This window comes from Ochlerotatus camptorhynchus, unplaced genomic scaffold, assembly GCF_037179485.1.
Source record: "Ochlerotatus camptorhynchus isolate MF236.1 unplaced genomic scaffold, CSIRO-AGI_Acam_v1.1 ptg000055l, whole genome shotgun sequence".
NCBI classification, from domain to species: Eukaryota; Metazoa; Arthropoda; class Insecta; order Diptera; family Culicidae; genus Ochlerotatus; species Ochlerotatus camptorhynchus.
In genome coordinates, this window is record NW_027040545.1 from 4,163,932 (window position 1) to 4,185,929 (window position 21,998).

General features: G+C 39.0%; 2 protein-coding genes across 2 annotated transcripts in view; one reads left to right on the forward strand and one right to left on the reverse strand.

Annotated features, from left to right (window-relative positions):
- Positions 1-21,998, forward strand: part of FRG1 (FSHD region gene 1) — a 241,689-nt gene that overhangs the window by 126,867 nt on the left and 92,824 nt on the right. The gene's annotated exons all lie outside the window — the stretch shown is intronic.
- Oct-TyrR (Octopamine-Tyramine receptor) lies at positions 1,287-21,557 on the reverse strand. Its single transcript, XM_065239321.1, has 2 exons — positions 21,542-21,557; positions 1,287-3,339 (listed from the first exon to the last, which is right to left on the reverse strand). Exon 2 carries the CDS (start codon positions 3,140-3,142, stop codon positions 1,571-1,573), a length of 1,572 nt encoding a protein of 523 aa, XP_065095393.1. The 5' UTR covers positions 3,143-3,339; positions 21,542-21,557; the 3' UTR covers positions 1,287-1,570.

Sequence of the window (21,998 nt, forward strand, 5' to 3'; positions counted from 1 at the left end):
ATTGCGCATTATTTGAAATAATAAGGGAAAACACGTAGAAAACCACCAACTTTAACTTGTCTCTAAAATGTAACTAAATGCAGCTTGCTTGAAGTAAAAAGGACATTTTTAAGTATAAAATTTTCTAAGCTGTTCAATGAAGGCAATGATGTTGTGCTAAGTAGCATACTTTTTGAGATAGAGCCAATTTATGGCAAGCATAATCTACAACAAAATAACAAATAGGGGAAATGGCTCTAATGTTGGCCTATGGTTCTAAGATTGGCTATTTTTGGTCTCTAATGAAAATTTAGTCGATTGCTGAATTTATGTATGGGCCCAAATTAGGGGCATTTAGGCCGACATTACATCCATTTACCCTAATCTTGTTATTCTCTCTGGTGTTTCCTTAAATTTTTATCCATAATGCTTTAGCTAATGTCTTAAATTTCTTAATGATTCTCGCGTAAAATTTTGTCTTCAATAGTTGCTTGGAATATTCCTCAGAAATCCAGGATGTTCATTAACTTCAAAACTCTGCTGTAAATTATTTATGAACTCTCGGCACCATTTTATAAGTATTTGTTCAAAATTAGCTTTGAATTTTCCACAAAATTCCCTTGTTATCAGAGATCAGATCAGAGATTGATTGAAATTCTTTTGAAAATGTCTCTTGCATTCTGTATTGCATTCTCTAAGTATTCTATTCAAAATACCCTTGCAATCCTCGCGGAAGCTCATTGATACGCTCCGAATAATTTGATTGAAATCCTTTTTGTAATTCTTTTGAAAGTATCATCAGAAATTAGAATCACGTTTAAGTTTTTAGGTCTTTAAAACGCTTTTTGTTCAATTTACTAGGTGAAATTACTACTAAAATGAAGAGAACGTGTTGTGCCTAACAGTGACCCTGAGTGAGTTGAAAAAAAAAATACAACAAGCAATCTCATCTCAAGGGCTGTTTTCGAGGAGTCAACGTTAAATCCATTGTTGGGCCTAAATGGGGACAGTAGGCCGATATTGAGTCTATGTTCGTGAACAGTTTTCATGTGAAAATTGCAAGTTTAGTTATTGTTTGTCATGTTCAATTGTTACGGAAATGTCAAGCGTGAATTTCGTCTGTAGGTCTGTTATTTGTTGAGATATAATTAAAATCATAATTGATGGCTGCTTATTAGACCTAGGTTTGGGACATTCGGGCAGCAAGAATGCTACATTATTCCTTTCGTGACATTTACAAGTGTTCTACGTGGTTGAAGTGCATCGATGTAATAGTAATTTTTATTTTTTGATGTGAAGCGCAACTTCATTCTGAGATCCGCTAGCCCAGGTACCGGCGCACTTACAAATTAGAGAAATCGGATTGAATTTCTGATACAGAAATCAAATACATCCGTAGTGTCTTGAATTGCCTTTGGTTGCAGATATCGGGAGCACCAACCTGACTCGCATTTATGTCGTATATGCGTACGATTAAAATAGCTACAAATTAAACGACCTCTCCCAGCTGGCAGCACATGTGTCGATCTTTGAGCCATCATGATGCATATTGTTGGTTGCTATGGATTCCACACCGTACGGAATAACAGGCCTACTGTTTGATGCCGAGCAATCGTTTGAATGCTCGCCTGTAATCCAAATTGAATATTGTGTAAATAATAGGATTTAAAGCCGAGTTGATGTATCCCAGCCATGTGATGAAGTTAATTAACTTGTTCGTCGGACAACAGGTCGGACAAAACGGCAGGATTACGTACATGAGGAAGAAGGGCAGCCAGCAGACCACAAACACCCCCATGATGATGCCGAGCGTTCGGGCCGCCCTCCGTTCCTTAGAAAGCGAAATCTTCTGTTTCTCTTCGATAAACTGAGTCATGCCACCGGGTCTCCGGAACGATTGTTTCATTCTTACTCGGGTTTCCGTGGAAGTTGTTGCTTTTGGCTGTTGTTTCCTGTCGCCATTGGTGGCTGTGGCGACATTGGGGCCATCCTCCCCGTCCACTGCACCTGCTGCAGTCGTACCGTTGGGACCAGTGGCCGATTTAATATCACAGTTTGCTTTCGCACCGATGGACGAATTATCCGGACACTCCGTAACGGAATCTTCATCCCGGAGGGCTATCTGGAGTTGGTTTTGCTTGGCACGCTTCGCCGCCTCCTTTGCTTCCTTCTTCTCTTTGGCTTTCTTCTTCCGCTTTCTTTGGGAACGATGTTCATTGCTACTGCTACTGGTGCTATTGTGCGGATGTTCGTTGTGGTTGGTTTCACTGCTAATTGATTCCTGGTCCGGTTGCTGCTGCACCATTCCAGTGTCTTTTTCGCCTGCTACCCCGATACTCCTACTAGCTAACGTGTTGATTTTGGACGCCTGGGCCCTTTCCCGGAGGCGCCTTCGAGTGGCTATGTAAATTTCGATGTACACAATAGTCATGATGACCAATGGGATGAAGAATGATCCTAGTGAAGAGTAGATAACATAACCTTGATTGCTTGTTAATTGACACGGGAACTCGCTGGAGAATTCCTCCGGCCAATCATTCCAGCCGATCAACGGTGGCGAACTGATCAGCAGCGATAGTATCCACACACCGGCTATCAATGCCAGGACCCGCTCCAAGGTACGTTTCTGAGCATAATTAATTGGATCGGTAATGGCCCAATACCTATCTAATGCTATTGCACACAAATTTAGAATCGAAGCTGTACAGCACAGGACATCCGAGGTAAGCCACATTTTGCACACATGGATGCCGAATTCCCAGCGGCCCAGTATCGAGTAGGCCACATTGAACGGCAGCACCAGAATGGCCACCGTCAGATCTGCTACTGCCAGTGACACAATGAAGAAGTTCTGCACAATTCTCAGCGGTTTGTACGTAAACACACTCAGTATTACCAATATATTGCCTACGATGGTAATGATGATAATGAGCGTAAGCACGAGTGCGGTTGCAATCGCCTCCCATTGTGGCACCGCTAGGTCAATCCCAAACATACTTGGGTACAGGATTTCGTCCTGCCGTGGACAGCCATCCATGCCACCTCCTCCATCGACGCCACCACCACCACCACCCCCACCGATATTGACAGTTCCATTTGTCCCAGCACCATTGTCACTCGAGTTTGTAATGTTGTTCACCGGTATCACTGAAACAATTGCCATTCTCTAAACATTACTCTCACTGTTCTGGTCTCGAAACACCAAAGTAAACCACTAAATGTTGCTCGTTTGCCCTCGTTGATGCCAATGGTCCATTGTTGCTCATCGCAGTAGGCTCAGGCAGGCCTAGTGCTGCGTGTTATTTACGAGCATTGCAGGCATAGTAGTCCTTTGCGCTGTTTGTTGATGCGAACAGCTCTCTGAAATGACAGACACAAACAACGGAGGAAATTTATTACTAATGGGCGATTCACACATGAGCTATTCATATACGACCTACAGGGTGAGGAGAAATGATCTGCCTCTTTTTTTTCAGTGCACAGCTCGTATTTGACAGATGCTAAATTTAGCACCCTGTGCCAATTTGGGCCTTGATTCACTGTAAAAAACGGGCAAATTTTGCGTTCGAAGCGGTTGGTCGCCCTTATGAAACCAAGATCATTACGAACCGTCCGAGATACAATAAAACGGTATGATGAGCTTCAACATATGTCACAAACATCCTTGGATCGTTTGAAAACCAGTCTGACCAATGTCTATAGTATGCTACACATCTGTACAGGAACGAACGTCGATCGCCGATCAATTCAGCTAAACGGTTAAAGGTGTGTGTGGCAGCAGCGATGCCATAAATACTGATTCTTGTACACAAAAAAAAATAAACGATTTGTTGAGCTTTAAAACTTGTTCCAGAACCTTACGGTATCAACATAAACAAGAGGGTCCCGATTTTTTTCGAGTGCAAAAATCTGAATACATGGCATCGTTGTGAGACAGCCAAATGAGGACATTTCGAGACATCCATGTATGCTGTAATTCAATAAAATCATTAAAATTGAGATTAAAACATGAACGTCGGATAATTTTTTCTCACCCTGTATATAGAAATACACATTATAGGTAAGGCTCGATGAAGCAGAACCGTGCCAACAGTTTGGCTAACAGATGCGTTATTGTATTCGGTAGTGGGTAGTGTCTGAAATCTCCAGTGTGGGAGGTTGTTTGGCCTGTGGCAACTTTCATAACCATAGTCCGACAAAGGAGGCCTTTCGGAATGAGGCGTCGTCTGTGGGAAGACGATAATGGAAGGTTTCAATTAAGTTGTTTAGTTTGGAGCGAGTGGTTGGAGATGTTCCCAATTTGTTATTCCTGAAAACATTGTTTCCACACGTCAAGGAAAGTTGAAATTTGACTGAATCTAGCACAAGTGCAAAATATGTGAAATGCTTTAATATTTAATTGTGTTTGAGTAGTCCCGTTCTGGCAGTTTATTGCCGTCCGGGAATAATCCCTTATTGTTATTCAAACACTTGACGATCGATGTCCCGCTTGAATCCAAACGGCCGAGACCTTTTTCCACTTCACCAGATTTGGGACGAGATGGCATGAAACGGGTTTCGCATCATTGGCTAGAGGTCGATAATCGGTGTGGAATTTAATTTTTAGCAGACAGGCAGGATCCAAGCAGGCGCGTTGCAACAAAAGAAAGATCACTCAATGAAGCAACATTAAACGTCAAATTTTGTCATCGTCCGGTCCGTAGCCTACTATGTCGCCATTCCGACTTCCGAAACTTTGCTTTAGATAATTGAAATTTGCCGAAGCGTGAATCGAAAATGATAACACAGATACTTGACACGAGACGTGGTGGAACAAAGCTACGTCAGGATTTTTTTTGATTCCGTTTCTTGTTTTTTCATGCTGGATGGAGTGGAGTGTGTTTCAGCTCCGTTACAGACATTTTTTATTGTTGGATTTCTTTTTTCGACTCCCGGACGCAGCCACCTCATCCCACTCGTTCTTCTAAAATCTAGAGGTAGGGAGCAGTTACATATCACTGAAGCTTAAATTGACCATTTGGGACGAATTGGGGTGACCGATGACATTCAGCAAGCTCTTTTTTTGCGGAGATAGTGTTATCCGAAGATCTTAAGTGCTTAAAATAACACAGTTATATGGAACCTCGTCATCGCTTACATTAGACAGAGAAAAGCTACACATTTAGAATTATTTGCTTTTATCATTTTGGAAATTGATTTAAAAAGCTTTCTACTCTTTTCGTTTTGGACATTGACATCCGAGTTCCTTAATAATATGGACGTTCGTCTGTGATTGGTTAGAGGAAAAAATTCGTCTTTAAACAGAAGGCAAACAGAACACACAGTCTCCAGGTAGATTTTGTTTAGGGTTTTCAGAATAAATTAATGTGGTTAAAATAAAGTTTGGTTTTCCAATTAATATGAAGAGGTCCTTTGAAATGAGATTGATTCGGACTAAGTTCAATTTGAAAACTTTGGAGCGTGTTATTAGAATCAAATCTAAAATAGGGTAATAGAATCCACAAATTTCTTATTGGATGGCTGAACAAGTGTTTTTTTTTGTTTGGTGCCGAAATAAAATCTTCGTTTATTTTTTTTTATTGTTGCGTTAGCGATTTTATACGGTTAATTCTTTTTCATGAAACGGTACACCAAAATCAACACAACCACCCCCAGAAGGGAGTTTAACGTTTCAAACAGTTTTATTTACTCCCAGCAAATCTGCAGATTAGCAAATCCGGGGAAACCAATCATTCAAATGGCGCACAGGTCCTGATTTTTAGTTGATTCCGCAGAAGCGTGAAACGAAAAACGTGTGAGCACAGCAAGCGATGCCAAGCAGGGTGCGTTGTGCAACTATGGAAATCGGATTTTCCGGATGCACGGTTTCCGTCGCCGCCTGCTGGTGTGGTTGTGCGTGGTGTTCAAAAGCGCTCGCGTGCATCGTGGCAGATAACGCAATTGCACAACACACCGCACACATTTTGGCTTGGTAAAGTAAAGGATTGGTGGTTTTGTTCGGGCGGTTGGAACTCTGTCGGACAGGTGAGTGTGCTGAACATGAATGCTACCTTCAGAACCGTTGCCATTGAATTGCATAGTGCATATAAAGAGGATTTTTGCAGTTTATCCTGGATAAGTAGAAACATTACATGCTGTCAGTGGAGGATTATAGATTAACCAGCAGAACAAATTATAATTGTCAAAATGGAGTTTGTTCACTGTTTTCATTCGAGTATTCACATATTTGCTTCACGCAATCAATGGTCAATCTGCACGTTAGTACTTTGCGAATTGAACAGAATTCCTTTTACTGCAAACATTAACCGATTTTCAGTCGTAGTTTCTTTCATTATTGAAAAAGTAGGCCACGTCAAGTGGAACGACAGGTACGATGAAAACAATGAATACTTGATAGGCAAGACTATGAGGGACCGTAAACAGAGCTTGCTTTTGGTGAGATGTAAGGACGGTCGATGACGGAAGTTTGATTCGAATGACAATGAAGTGAAATCATGATCGCCGGTTCACTACCGAGACGAGAGAACCGATGCTTTTATTACCGGTTCGGGTCGGTTCCGTACATCCGGAGAGAAGGACGAGGGTAGAGGGAGAAATGATGACATTTGCGTCCATCTGTCGTAGTCAGCAGTGAAGCACAACATGATCGCAGGCGGCGTGAAATGGAAAGCTAAAGAACACGAAATTGCAATTTCCTCTTTCCAACTTTTCAATTTGAAGGGCATTAGGAGAAATTGAATTGCATAAAACATTTTCAATATCGAGGGATTTTCATTGTTTGGGTCTACGGTGAAAGTATGGATGCTTTCGAGGAAGGATTTGTGTTGTGACTAAGGTAGGTCGGACGTAATGCCAAAGAAGGATGCAGGTCATGAATAGAAATATTTATGCTCTTCCCGTGCGAGACGTTTGTTTTCACCAATGCTAGAGTACAGTCCAATTTTATGCAAATCATGACTTGCAGAATAATTTAGCCAGAATAGTCAGGTATTTGTATAAGTCAATTATATAAAATACAAACATACCCTTAACACATCGTACCCAAGAGATGGTAAGCTGCTTGGTTGGAACAGTAAACGTGACATTCATCGTAAATTTTCCGAAAAAAAAAAATCTATTTCCAAAGCAAACCGAGCAAAGTTCAATGTTAAGATGATACTTTCCGCGAAATAAGACAAGCTGTGGAATTTGCTATCTCAAACTTGAAGTTATACTTGTTAGCCACGCTTCTACTGATTTAGTGTCTAAGTAGAATTCAATAAACCAAAAGTTCTGCAGAGCTGTCGCTTCAGGGATTTGAGCGCTCAGTGAGAAGTTGTTGCTTGTTTCAGATTTTGTTTCAGTGTTTAAGCATTCAATTCGATTGGAAATACAAATACAGCTTGGCTAGTGAGTCCCTTGCCATTTTTTAAGATTTCGTTTAAAAATTCGTTACCATACTGTATAGCGCATTTTGTGGTGGCCAACTTGGTCTACCAAATATTCCTTTTCAAGTTCAACGGGTTGTTATGCACTGAGTTTTCGGATCAGTTGGCATGAAAACGAAAAAAAAAATTGAAAACCGCAAACGGAAAATCCACGGGTAGAGCAGGCGTTGACGAAAGTTGAAACGTTCAATGTTGTGGAAAAATGCTATGTATGAGAAGACGGAAAATATACTTTTCTGCAGGGTTGGCACGCTAAAAGTAAAGTAAAGATTTTACTCGCAAAAATGCATCACTTTCTTTTGTGTATAATTGTATATTTATTGCATGTGTAAAATTTTATGAAATTTTGAGTAGAACTAGTTTAGAGTGTAATGTTGATTTGTGCAAAAAGTTGTCAAAATCTGTCAAGTGGTTATCGAGATGGCTTCCAAGCAAGAAGTGCTTCGACAAAAAAATATGGAAGCGGTCGTGGAAAATCCAGACCAGTCCCACAGGTGAATCGCGAAACAGTTTGGAATTGACAATTCGACCATGTCCCGTGTGGTAAAATCGTGGCGGCGAGCTGGCAGCGGAAGAAAAGCGAAGAGGACCGACCCCGTCAACGCAAGGAAGGTGAAGGATTACTTCAAGCGCAATCCGAACCTTTCGATTCGGGACGTGGCCAAGAAGGTCAATTCTTCCGTCTGGTTCGTCCAGCAGATAATGAAGCAAGCCAGACTTCATGCTTCAAGGTAAGAAAGGCGCCTAACCAAACCGATAAACAGAATGCGGTGGCCAAATCTCACGCCAGGAAGCATCGTAATGGACGACGAGACGTACATTAAAGCGGACGCCAAGCAGATCCCCGGCCTTAAGTTTTTCGTCGGCAAGCCTCGCCTGGATGTTCCGGAGAAGTTCCGGAAGAAGAAAGGCGACAAATTAGCCAAGAAGTACTTAGTGTGGCAGGTGATCTGTGGGTGTGGCAAATTCAGCAAGCCGTACATAACGACCGGCACCATCAACGGCTAAATATATTCAACTTTCCATGCTCGGTAATGGCGGCCTGTTTGTATGAATAAATGTATCCTTCACTGTGCTTTTTGACACTAACTGGAGGGCGTATGTTGTTCCATTTTCTTCTGTTCCTGGGAGAGGGAAAGGGAGGGGTCAAAATCCGAACCTCTAGATAGTGTCAAAAACCAGATAGTGTCAAAAACGCCTGCTGTCGTTCCTCAGGTCTCACAAAGGTGACACTCTGTTTTGGCCGGATCTGGCATCGTGCCATTACGCTAAACCGGTGATGGAGTGGTACGAAGCCAACGATGTTGTTTTTGTGCCGAAGGAGGCAAATCCGCCAAACTTGTCAGAATTTCGCCCAATAGATAAATTTTAGGGGGGGGGGGGGCAAGCTCCGGAAAACAGGGAAGGTCTTCAAAAACGACAAGAATTTGAAGAAAGGTTGGATAAAAGTGTATATGAAAGATGGCGCAAGTGTTGCACAGGATTTTATGGGTAGCGTTAAGTCCAAGGTGCGGGCATTTAGCCTAGGAGAGGAGGTTGAATAAACCAACTTTGCAAAAACATAGCTAATATGTGTTTATTTATTCCCTGAGAGTTTCTGAAATATCCGACTTACAATGAATTTTTGGTGATCAATTTTGTGTGTTGCATTTTTTTCGAGTACAGTCTTTAGCTTTCCAGTCAGTTGATAAAACTTGGTTTAACTTTGAGCAATTAATAAAGTAGGAATAGAGTTAACTGTAGACACACATACAGCAGTTAAATCACAACATTTGAATTCACACCAATTAGATTTTTCATTGAAAGTCCGAAAAGGGCGGCAATTATTTCTCTTTTCGTTTTTGTGACGCAAAATGTCCTTGTTAGATTTTTGAAAAAATAAAAATAAAAAGAGCACATGAAAAATGCAAACTTTTGCAATGTTCAAACCATAGAACGCTTTAGCAAATAGATGAGCCGTTTGCGTGCTATAATTTATTGAAAAATATAAAATACGACACTACAAAAAAAAAAAACAGGAATAGAACCTCCATTTAAAAAATGCCGAATACTGGCACGAATTTGCTTCATTGCCCCTAGTGAAGAATTATGCCAAGTTTCATTGAACTCGCCTATCACGCCTACCTTCGGAAGGGAAGTAAAGCCGTTGGTCCCCGGTTCATGAGTTGATGGGTCGATAGGTTGGGTTCAGGTGTGGGAGCTGCCTCCCTGGCGTCGGTAGCATTCGTGCTCTGCACGGATCGGAAAACAAATCAAGAAAGAAAAAAACCGCCCAATATGTATCCCACGCCTTCGACAAAAACGTAGACCTACGTCAAAACTGAAACAATCGTTGTAGCATCATCTCATGTTTCAGTTGCTTCTAGAGTTACCCTTTACTAAAGCCTCACATTGGCGCATCCACTAACATGGGTGCCTAATACCAGAATCCCATAAAACCAACAAGATCACCATGAATCAACAAGAAAATGTAACTGTCAAAGCTATCGCCACACTGCATACGGCCACACAGTTTATCATGCGGTAGAACACAGCTAAATTAAATTTTTCATCCTTCATACCAACGTGTGTCGAGTTCCTTCTAGCTTTGAACCATGACGATAAAGGATAAAGGAGGCGAAGTTGACTCCATCCAGGAATCCCGCAGAAAAACGTGTTATCATTCATCACACGCATACAAAGCAGGCCATGAGAACCGAAACATGTTCGTCTTTCCAGCTCGGATGAAATGTGGAGTGTCCAAACAGCTCCGGATGTAGTAAGCGGCGTGTTATTAGCTTGTGAAGTCACCATGTTTGCTACGTTCTTGACAAAGCCACGAAAATTAGTATGTAAAGTCTGGCTTTTTCGAATCGAGACGGGAATGAAACGTGAATAGCCCCACGGGATGTATCTTCAACCAAAAGCGTTCGGTGTGACAGACACTAATCAAGTTGTTGAATCTTTTTCTGGCTTGCTGGAACGGTAAGCTTCTAAAACATGATACATGTATGAATACTCTATCGGACTGAAAACTGGGATAAGCATCGCGTTGCAGTTTCTAAAACATTGCTGTATATAAGAAAACTGCGATAAAATATTTAATTTGACCTCGCCATTTACTCCTTGCCCTGGCAAATTAACAGCTAGCTGTCCATCGGAGGAACAAAGTCAATTAAGCATCCTGTCCTGAGCTAGTAACTCGACTTTATTGAACTTTTTTTTTGCTTCAGCCTTGCATATAGCTCTCGTTAGTTATCCCTGGAAGCACGGTCATCAGCTTATTACTCCACATTCCGTTCGGGGCGGAGGGTCACGCTCAGGAGCTAATTGGTGTAAATTTCTCCAGGGAAAAATTTCATCCTCTTCAAACTACTGACCACTACTGGGATATTGAAATTTGTAAGTGTTGACCATATGAATAAGCTCCGGATGGGCTGACAGTTGTATAGTTTTTTTTAATGTTACATCAGCCGAGCACACCCAGATATAGATTGTGACAACTTATAGAAAGGAACTATTTTATTTTTTTTATTCGCAGTTGCATGACAATTTTCTACAAAGTTACGCTCTAAATTTTCCTTACTTTATTTACTAATGAAAAAAAAAAAAAAATGCGCGCTAAGATGCTTCTGCTTCACTTGGATATTCTTTGATGAACTTTTCGATTTTCGATGCTGAAAATAAAATTAACTACCTGAAGAGGTACAGGTATTTGAACATGTTTGAAAAAAAAAGAAGCTCGGGGTGATAAAGTTTTGCCCGCTACTGTACGAAGTAAGGTTCAAGAACATAGAATCCGAATTCAACGGTGGAGTCGAGCAGCACCTGGACCCTACCTATCGACCCATCACAACTCATGGACCGGGGAAGGAAGGCGTGATCAGAGATTTTATGTCTCTGAAAATCCCGACGGCGCCGACTGGGATTGAACCCAGGCCCTTTGGGGTGAGAGGCAATCACGCTTACACCACCGGCGCCGCTAACGATACTTTCCTATACATATTGCGTTATTTTCATTCGCCATTAGGTTGAAACAGCTGCAGTGTGGTGCTTACTACTTTTTGCCGGCAACCAATATGAAAGTGGAGTATAGTTGCAAATTTTATTTTCAATTTTTCTGACAGTGCAGCGAATAATGTATGAAACTGTACAACTAGGTACTGTGTGTTCAGGAGACTACATAAATAGTTACATTTTATGCAATCCAATTAGGGAAACAATGACTGCTCCACAGTTCAATTTTTCGTTGGTCTCAGGTGGATGACTGACTTTTTACTCTTTAATCTCTATCTCTATCTATATCCATCTATATCTCTTACGCACTTCAAGTCGACCAATCACGAGCTAGTTCGCGTTTGACAGAAAAGTGTTTCGTTTTCGCCGTATTGTCTCCTCTTCCTCTTAGGTTTAAAACTAGACAACAATTAAATTGGTGAAACGTTTTCGAAATTGTAGCAACCAAAACTCATCACTCTGCCATGTTTAAATCCATCTTTAAACTATGCACAATCATGCTATTTTTCAATTCGCAAAACTCAACGCCTACTCCAATCGTTCTGCTTTAGGTATTTAAGCTCACTCGTGCATGTATGTGAGTGGAGATATGAGTATGGCCCACTGTTTCCCGAGCACGTCCTGTTTCATCACATAAAACAAACCAGTTAAAAAGTTTCATTTTCTGTTCCATCATGGCTCACTTTTTGGACCGATTTTTACATATGTACATTAGGGTGGGTCAAGTTTGTACGGTTGGTCTAACCCCCTGTTCCCCACTGCTCTTTCAATGTGTATTGAGGTCCCCAACAAAGGTGTAAATTTGGAGGTATTTGATTATAATCTTGATTTGCGAATTTTAAATTGCGTATGGGAAACGCTTGTCAAAAATTTAAATAATGCTCAAAATTCACCAAATCTTGGAAATTGATTGTAAAACAACTTTGTCAATAACTGCGAAATGATTTGACTTCTGAGAAAAAGTTATTATTACATTAATTTTGACCTATTGCTCCGCGCATTCCTACAGGCATATATGAGCTTGTAAGTGCGTGTGGATCAATTGGTCTGAAGTGAAAGATTAGTAACTTTTCATACAAAGATCAAATCGATTTGCAGTCTTCGACAAAGTTGTTTAAAATAGTATTTTCAAATTAAGTTCGAAATTTGGTGAAATTTGAGCAATATTCGGATTTTGGTAAACAAATGAACTGTATCTTTCCGTTTCCTATATAAAATTTAAAATTCTCCCGCAAATCGTAATTAATCTCAACAAAAAGTTGCAAAGTTGCTCCACCCTAATGTACATGTTCTACACCTTACATACAGACGATTTCTACCCGTTCCGAAACAGAACGAAGCATTACAGGAAGGGGTTTGTTGCTATCGCACACGAGAAAAAAAATCGATCATATGGGGAAAAGTTTCCCGTTTCATCAGCATAATTCCCATTCGAGCTAATCAACTCATCTAGTTGTCTATGGTTCTAGCTATCGAAAAAAGTGACATTCGTGAGCAAAAATGTGATGCAATATTTGCTCAAGGATTGCGAATTTTTTTGACGTGTTATTATTCATAGCGTTTTTATTTGCAGCTAATCCTAGTTGATTCCGTTCGTTAGGTGCAATTATCTGTACAATAATTGGATAAATTATTGATACGCATACATTTTATGATTCATGGCATAACATCGAGAACAGAGTTTGGTATCCATGGCTGCTTCCGGAATATGAATGTGAAGTGACGGTTGAATCAATGCAAAGTGGTCTGATTTTGATTAAAGTGCGATTACGATTTTTTTTTGGAAATTTCCGCTTGAATGTAGCAAGAATCTAATATAACATTTTCCTTTTTTAGATCAGAATTGCTGGACCACTGTGTGGAAATGCTTGTTCGGACTGGGAAAAGTTTTAATGAAAAACCCAAGGGGCAAGACAATCCCAGTCATCAAATGTTTCAACAATGTGCCATCGCAAAAATAAGAGTATTTAAAAACGAACCTGAAGTTTGCTGGAAAATGTCCCGTTGTGTGCCTTACTTGAAAAGTTTTCGGTTCTAGTGAAAACGCATCACTTTGGCACATTTTACAAACTTGACGATTTGTCTTCGATGGAAGATTTTCCATCGCCGCAGATTTTAGTCTCCGTGTGGACCACAAAACAATTTTTGTAATCACACGGTCGTACGTCACCTGCTATGGTTTCGATACTGGTGAACTGTGTCATCAATCAGAGGTCCGAAATACAGCACGGAGGAGGTGGAAAACGTCCGATGAGTGATTTGATGGTAATAGGAATTCACGTACTGCACTTGATGACTTTTGAACCTATAGACCTTTCACTGGAAATGTCAATTAAAGGCAAGTCGGATGTCACTGCTGTTTGCCCATCGATAAAAAGCGGTTGGTCCTTGCTTACGTTTAAACATCGTGAAAGGCGCCTGACGGCACCCACATACCCATCACTGTGAGTTTGGACCGTCCTTCGTGGTTTATAGGTTGTTCATCGTAATAAATTTATTATTCATGAACCACCTGATTGACCGTCAGCGTTGTCGTCGTTTCGATTTAAACAGAGCTAAGCTTTTTCACCAGAGAAAATATATCCAAGCATAGTTCAGAGTAAAATTTCCACTTAAATTGATGTAGGGGAATTTACGTATTCTCGTCAATCTAAGCAGCGTCCGCACTTCTATTAGCATTTTCACAGCGTCACGCACATATATGACGTGTCTGTTTGTTTCAATTCATCTGCTGCTTGCTTCTCCATCCATTCCAATCGACAGAATTCTTCATAACTGTTTGAAAACGATTTTACAACGCTCTAAACTTCTCAGGTGAGTGCGACTATTGTCGTCAACCTCTTTTTCTTCGGCAACCTTCCCATTAGAACTGCGTGTTAACCAGCTGTTCTATTATCGGCAACTCGAAATCAGCCCCATTTTGTAGTACGTATGCTTCATTTGAAGAAAAATCTGGCATAACAGGATTGCTCGGTCCTACAAATATAATCAGATTGAAGCTGAAAGACTAAAGAATCGTTTGGATACATTCAGGGAAGTGTGTTGATGGTAAAACATAGTGAAATTAACGTTTAAATTTTGGTTGCCGAAAACAGTCAATGGGTGCCGAAGCCGACATTTACCCTATATGTTTTCGGAAATACTCCCGAACTGTTGTTGATATAACAACGGCAATTCGGGAGTATTGCTGGAACAGTGCTAAGCAGTTGTGAGTAGTTATTCAATTTTCCGGCCATTTATGATTACCCAGGATTTACAGATGACTCTTCCTGGGAGTTCCCGGGAATCAGGGAATATTTTTATCCAGATATAATTTTTGAGCTTGTTATTCATAATTATTAGACCATTTCCCGGTAGTTACAACAAGGTGGCCAGGAAAATTATTCCGTCTTTTTCCTGAAGTTTCTCAAATTTTACGATGTCGCAAAATATCTTCCGATTTCCTCCAAAAGTTTCTACAGATTTCCCAGAAGTTTCACCTTGCTCCTCCGGTAAGGATCTTCCAACAACCACCCGGTAGCTTTTTTGCCTTCAAGGGAAGTTTTTTTCAACTTCATACAAACTGTGACCAACTATTATTAAGAAAATTACCTTAACATTAAATTATAAATTCACATTACAATATCTATCCTTAACTATCGAAAATATACATCTTTCATTTTTTTTTGGTCTGAACAATAGTTGTTTCTTGTTTGAGACTAGACGGGAGTTCATTGAAGTTAATAGTGCCAGTATAAAAATTGTTGGTTGGTTTACAGGCATCGTGCAAGGTTTAAAACATGATGGAATAATTATTGAAACTGAGTTAAAAGAAAAGGTAAACAAAGGTAAGGTGAACTCAAAATGTTATCAGTTATTCAGAAAGAACGTTCACAGACTATTATTCTTCGAAAAATATCAGAGGTATATTGAGATATATTTTAAATAATTCGATTTTAATTAAACAATATATTTTATTTAAAATTATTCATTTATGCACGTTAGGTTGGGTCAAGTTTCTATGGAGCATCACAACCCTATAAACACCACTGTTTATTCGATGTGTATTGAGGTCACCAACAACTGGAACCAAATTTGAACGAATTTGGTTACAATCTGGAGCTTCGGGAGAAATTTAAAATTTGTCTAGGAAAATGTAAAGGGATTGGAACGAAACTATTCATTTGTTTGCCAAAAATAAAAAAAAAATCTATGATTTATTATCAAACTTAGGACTTAGATTGGTAAAATCAAACAGAAAGACTTAGTTCAAGATCAAAAATTGATATGATTTTTTTTGCAATTTACTAAACTTTTACTAAAGGCCAGATATTTTACGCAATCCTACAAGTAAAGATGTACCTACGTTTTATTAGAATTCATGTTTAATATCGTTTAATCTAATGAAATTATCAAATAAATGAATAACACTGTCTTGTCAGTGAGAAAAGGTGATTCGTATTTTCGACACTTTATTTTTTAAGAATGTTCCAGGGCGTTAATATTTTTTGTCATCAATGTTACAATGTTACAAGCTCAAGCTCAAGCTCAATGTTACAATTGACGGGTGATACCAATCAAAAATTATTTTAAAACTGCAGGCATACTAATGGAAGAGGTATGATAAATTATAATGTTTATATTATATAGGTGTATAGCATTTTTTAGATAAAATTATCGAGTGTCCGAAATATTAATCAGAACGGTACTCTGAAAATAAAAGTATTATTAAAAAAATACTGGACCAGAAACAATTCTTCTATTGTTGGTGGTCCAGTATTTTTTGATAAAAGTATTCATTTGAAGGAATCTATAAAACATAATACCACAATCAGGGGGCGACCCCGGCGTAGTGGTTAGCATCCATACCTCTCACGCCAAAGTCACGAGTTCAAATCTCACCCCCGGACAAGTCACGAATTACCCAAGAGCGTTAAAGTGACTATAATTGAAAAAAAAAAAAAAAAAAAAAAAAAAAAAAAAAAAAATAAATACCACAATCGTGAATTTCTGACAAATTTTTTAAAACTTCATATGTCTCTGTAGTTTGAAGATATACAGCTTTTATGTCTTCAGCGACTTTTCATAAAATTCTACCACAGACAAACAGACATAACACTCGCAAGATGTTCATCGAACAAGCATTTATCGGTCTATTTAAAAGTATCTTAGTTGGTAGTACCGCCACCTGTGGCGCGCATAGTCAATTCCCTTGCGTTTGACGTTTCCACACTACCGCCATCTGTTCAGCGTACTACCCACCACAGTGTACTCAACAGATGGCGGTAATGTTTTAACGACGATGTTTTACAGTGAGAAATATTCAATGTGTTATGTCTGTTTGTCTGTGATTCTACGTTCTACTTCTTTACCAGAAACAGCAAATCTCCTGCGTTCGAAATAAAAAAGTTAGCATTGCTGCCATCTTTGCGGCAAAAATTTGTTAGGATTTCAGGCTTAATCACGTGACGGGCATACCTTTAGTTTCCCTCTAAACTACACGCAAAACAAGAATTTATTATAACGAATGTTAGTTCCATTTCCTATCATCCTTTGTTCATGAACATCACAGCGAATGTTAGAAGTTGACCTTGCAGACTATGTAATGGTTTTTTGACTTTTCTTTTTCGTGTTCAATCTACGCTTCTGACTATACTACACCGTTCAAAAAATTCATGTTAATTTCTGCGAGATATAGCGCACATAAAATTAACGCTAGATTTGGCAAAAATTTACACGATATTTCGTGTAAATTTAAGCGCAATATCGCATTAATTAGCAATATTGTATGCAAGCTTGTAAATGATTATGCCAAGTATAGTTCAAAATTAAACGAAGGGAGATTTTACGCAACAGTTAAAATTCAGAATTTTTTTTTCTGTGTAGTAAGCTTTTTATGTATAACATTGTAGATCCACGCACACACTTGCTTCGAATCTCTCCAGCAGAAAAAGCATACGAAGTCTTCTTCTTCTTCTTCTTCTTTATTCCTTTATTTAACGGAAATGAGCGCTTCTTGTTTGCTTTACGGATATCCATATTCAGAAGCATGGAGAGAGCAGGAGAGAAAGCACAAGTCTAATAATCGGAGCTATTTGACAGCTCCAGTGTAATGTCAATTCAACCTGGTCTATAGACCTTTTTGACGTTTAATCATCTTTCTCTATCTAGCACACATGGATGAATGGACGGTTTGTTTTCCCACTAATCTGTTTCCCTCTTGCTCGCACTCGTTCGTTTTAAATGGTACAGTAGTGTGCGCCGATTAAACGTCAAAAAGCTCTATACAAGGCGTGGAATTAATTATATGATTTGAGTAGTAGCTATACTGAAGATCCAAGAGATGTCGCCCCTTCAGTGGTAGGAAAATCATTTTTGCAGTATGGAGAATATCAGAAAATCCATGATTTGTGACTAAACATGCTTTGACAAAAGGAAACAAATAAACGAGTGTTTACCTTATCACCATAGTAATGTACTCGTGCAATTTTTGTGCATCTAAAACTACCCATAAAGACGATAATGAATAAAAACTGAAAATTTTCATGCATTTCCAAGTGGTTTCCTACCATTCCCATACATTTGAAAGTGACTGGCCCTCTGGATGTGGACGATATCAAAAACAACAAAACATGATTAATTGATGGCCTGTACGTATTGGTGCAGTTCGTTTTTCACTCGGCTTTCAGTCGGCTTCTCAGGGTGGCCAGATAATTTTTTTCATTATCGGTAGCTTCTCAAAACTTTTATCGGTAGTTATCGGTAGGCCGTCTCAAGAAGGCTTTTCCGAAACTTGAAACATTTATGAGCGGGGGGGGGGGGGACTCTGCTTCAGAACAATACACTGTCCTTCAGTTCTTCTGCTTTAAACCTAAGAGGAAGAAGGGATTATTACTGTTTTATCTCTATCTCTATTTCTATCTATATCTATCTCTATCTCTATCTTACGTACTTCAAATCGGCCAATCACGAGGTGGGTCGCGTTTGACAGAAAAGTGGTTCGTTTTTGCCCCCGTATTGTCTCCTCTTCTCTTTGCTTTTAAACGTGTCGAAATCAATATTTCTAATTCTGACTACACGGAAAACAAAACAAAGGTATTGAACATTTTTCAAGATTACTAAAAATCTATGATTCTCGGTTGGAAAAGTGAAAAATCGGTAGTTTTTAACCTTTCGTCTGTGAATCGGTAGGCATCCCGAAAATCGGTAGGACTACCGATAAATCGGTAGGTCTGGCCACCCTGTAGCTTCTCACGATTTGCTTCTTTCGTACGCTCAAACACGCTCGTAGTTACGTCATAACGTTTGTTTCAATCAGCGTTTACATTGGAAATTGAATATGAATTATAGAATTTCTGTATGAAGGCAAAATTTTAAGAATGTTTTTCCACTGAACGTTGAGATAATGTATTGATTATTTTATTAGCACACTGTATACCATGAAAAAGCAACCTGCTGGTTAGTTTTGCCCGTTTCCAAGTAAGGAGTTACTATAAAAATACAAAAGGCTTGCTGATATTTCCCGGATACTTTACAAAAGCATACAAACAAGCGCAATCATCATGCAAACATATCTAGAATTTGCTGTATTTCATAGTTCACAAATTTGCTTTCGACTGCTATGACGTCGTGGTCATCCTCTCCCTCAATGTTTACCTTTTTCCCTCTACCAACACATACGTGAGGGCTAGATCTCCACACCTTTTATAGACCAGGTTGATGTCAATGTACCCCGAAAATTCTATGATACTCTGGTTCTGTCAAATCGAATAATGGTGGAGTAAATTAACAATTAATTAGTCTTATTTTATGATTATCTCTGTTTTTCTCGTTTTCGAGTTTTTGTTTTGTTTTTTTTTTTTTAATTTTTTATAAAAACATTGATATGTTTTCTAATAGTCTTCCAATTGAAGATACGGGATCGGAAAAAGTCTGTCTGAATATGTGTATGTGAGAGCGCGTAACACAATTTTCTGAAACGTATTTCTCGGCATCATCTCTATCGAATTGGACGCAACAACCACCAAATGAAGGATACCATGATTTTATGGAATGTAAATTACTAGATTTTCAATCTAATAACCAGTTTCTGAGTATTGATGGAACAATACCCGAAAATTGCCGAATTCTGGAATTAAGTGGTGCTTGTCGGCAACCACATAACCGAATTAAACGAAACATCCAGCAAATAAAAGGTATTATGATCACATTGAATGCTGTTAAACAAATTAAGAATCGGTCAACTATGTCCGGTCACATGGGTGGGACAAGTCCCAACAACATGGATTTTGGGACCTAAGTCATACTTCACATTAATAACTAATGAGAATTGGACGTAACAACCATCAAAAGAAAAGTATCATGATCCCATTCCCTTGCTCATAGAACATTATTGAACAGATTCAGACTCGGTCAGCTGGTGCTGAAAAGGTGAGCCATGATACTAAATTTGACCGGTAAGGAATAAAACCTATCATGTGACAAAACAAATTACTTCAAAATATCATAATCACATCAATTGTGTCCATTTCGAGCGTCGCGGATCACATTGGCATGTCTCAGATGCCACCGGGGAATTAATCAGGCCAGACTTGAATTAAAACCCATCATGCCAAATAATGAATTTTGATTTCATAAAATCGATTAAATTCCAAGATATAAGGAATATAATGCAACATAAGTAATACGTCTCACTCAAAATTTGTTCTTGGCTTACTTTCAACGTCCACATGAACCGAAAAAACAACATGTTTTCTGATGTGAAAAAAGTTGTGCCACCAACGATGGCTGACCCCATCTACAATTTGTAAGTGGGTACGTTTAACTAAGGCTTTCTGTCTAGATACTCGGGGGGTGAATAATCGCAACATTCGTGATTCGAGTCCCTCAGTCCGGTAACCCCTTTTTTCGACATGATTCATTTCACTCACTAATACACCCAACATTTTTCTTTTTCCATTTTTTTGCATTGGACCGCAGCTAGGTATATCGCATCCTCGGTTCCAAGCGGGCTCCACTAACATCCTCTGATGATGAATACACCGACAAACCGACATGAATGACCATAGCAAAACCACCAAAGCACACTACTGACATCTGGCTCCGTGTTCGTGGGAAATATTTAGCTAAACCATGAAACGGTTGCAAAAGTTATGAATTGGTTCGTGTCTGATCTATTCTGGAGAAATTATTTTTATCTAGATGAAAATATCATATGGTTTTGACAGTTCGGATCACTGCACATTTAAATAGGCCGTTAACGATTTGCGGACATAAGTCAGAATTAAGTGTCATGTCGGTTTGTCGGTGATGAATCCATAATTGTAAGCGAATCTTACATCCCCCGGTTGAGTGTAGGAAACCCTAAAGGCTGAAGCGTAATGACATCGGCCAGAAAAAACCCAACATTGCGTTTGGGCCTTAAACCAACCAGTATTTTTCATATAACTTTCTTAAACCAACCAGGAATTCATATACCTTTTTGAAGACAAATAAAACCAAAGGCTACTTATACACCTTTGTAATAGGCCAGCAATTTATTCTTATAACTAAAATGGTTTTCACTTTCGTGATTTAACAAAGATTATCAATTCGTGATTACAAACCAGTTTGATAATAATTTATGCGATAATTAATCGCATTCCGTGGTTAAATAGCTTATCGAAAAATGTACACCAAAGAGGACGACGGGATCGTTGCATTTTACAAGTTCGATAAAAATCCATTGCTAACGGATTGAATTCAACATTAGACAATATCGGATTTACTTAAGCCTGGCTATTATTGCAATCAATGATGAGGATTAAAATTATCTGCTTGCATTTAATCAATAATCGTTTAAACCAAATAGTTCAACGATAACCATAAAACGGAGGTATGTTTAGTTAAAGTTTGATACATCAATAATTATTGATTGGAAGAAAGCATTCCTACAGCGTTGTTAGCAGATACTCTAAGATATTTATGATGACAGCGGTCACATTATTTACTTTAAAATGCGATGAGAAAATCAGTTATTATCACACAGGTGGTAAATTTAAGCTGACCTGTTGGAGAGATACTTTATCAATATACATCAGACATTTTTAGCATACATGTAAAATTACTATCCTCGAACAAATTTCGTACAAATTTCAGTAAATTTCATAAGCTATACTAACCTTTCCACTATTCTGCTTGATTCATTCAGGTTTGTTGTATTCTAATTTGTGATTAGACCTGCAAAAAAAGAAAAAAAGGACATATGATGATTTATGGCTTTTTAAAGCTTACAAACGACATTTAATTGAGCATGCGAAAACTCTATCGATACACATTTTAATAGGTTCTATCTACATTAATTGATTCTCTTCATCGACTCAGCTGCAAAAACATTCCCTGTCGTATTTGATTTTGCTATTTAAATTCCGTGAAATTAGTTATTTGTACACCCGAGAAAATTGATGAAGAGGAGCTATTGAAATCTAGTTGCTGCTCTATGAATTATCAAACATAACTCTTGCAAGTCGTTTCCGCAGAACTTCCGTGCTCGTGCTGCTGCGGACAGACACCACAGATCACCACGAGCTGCCTCAAGCGACAATCCCCATCCGTGTTGGGATTCGCTCTTCGATGTCC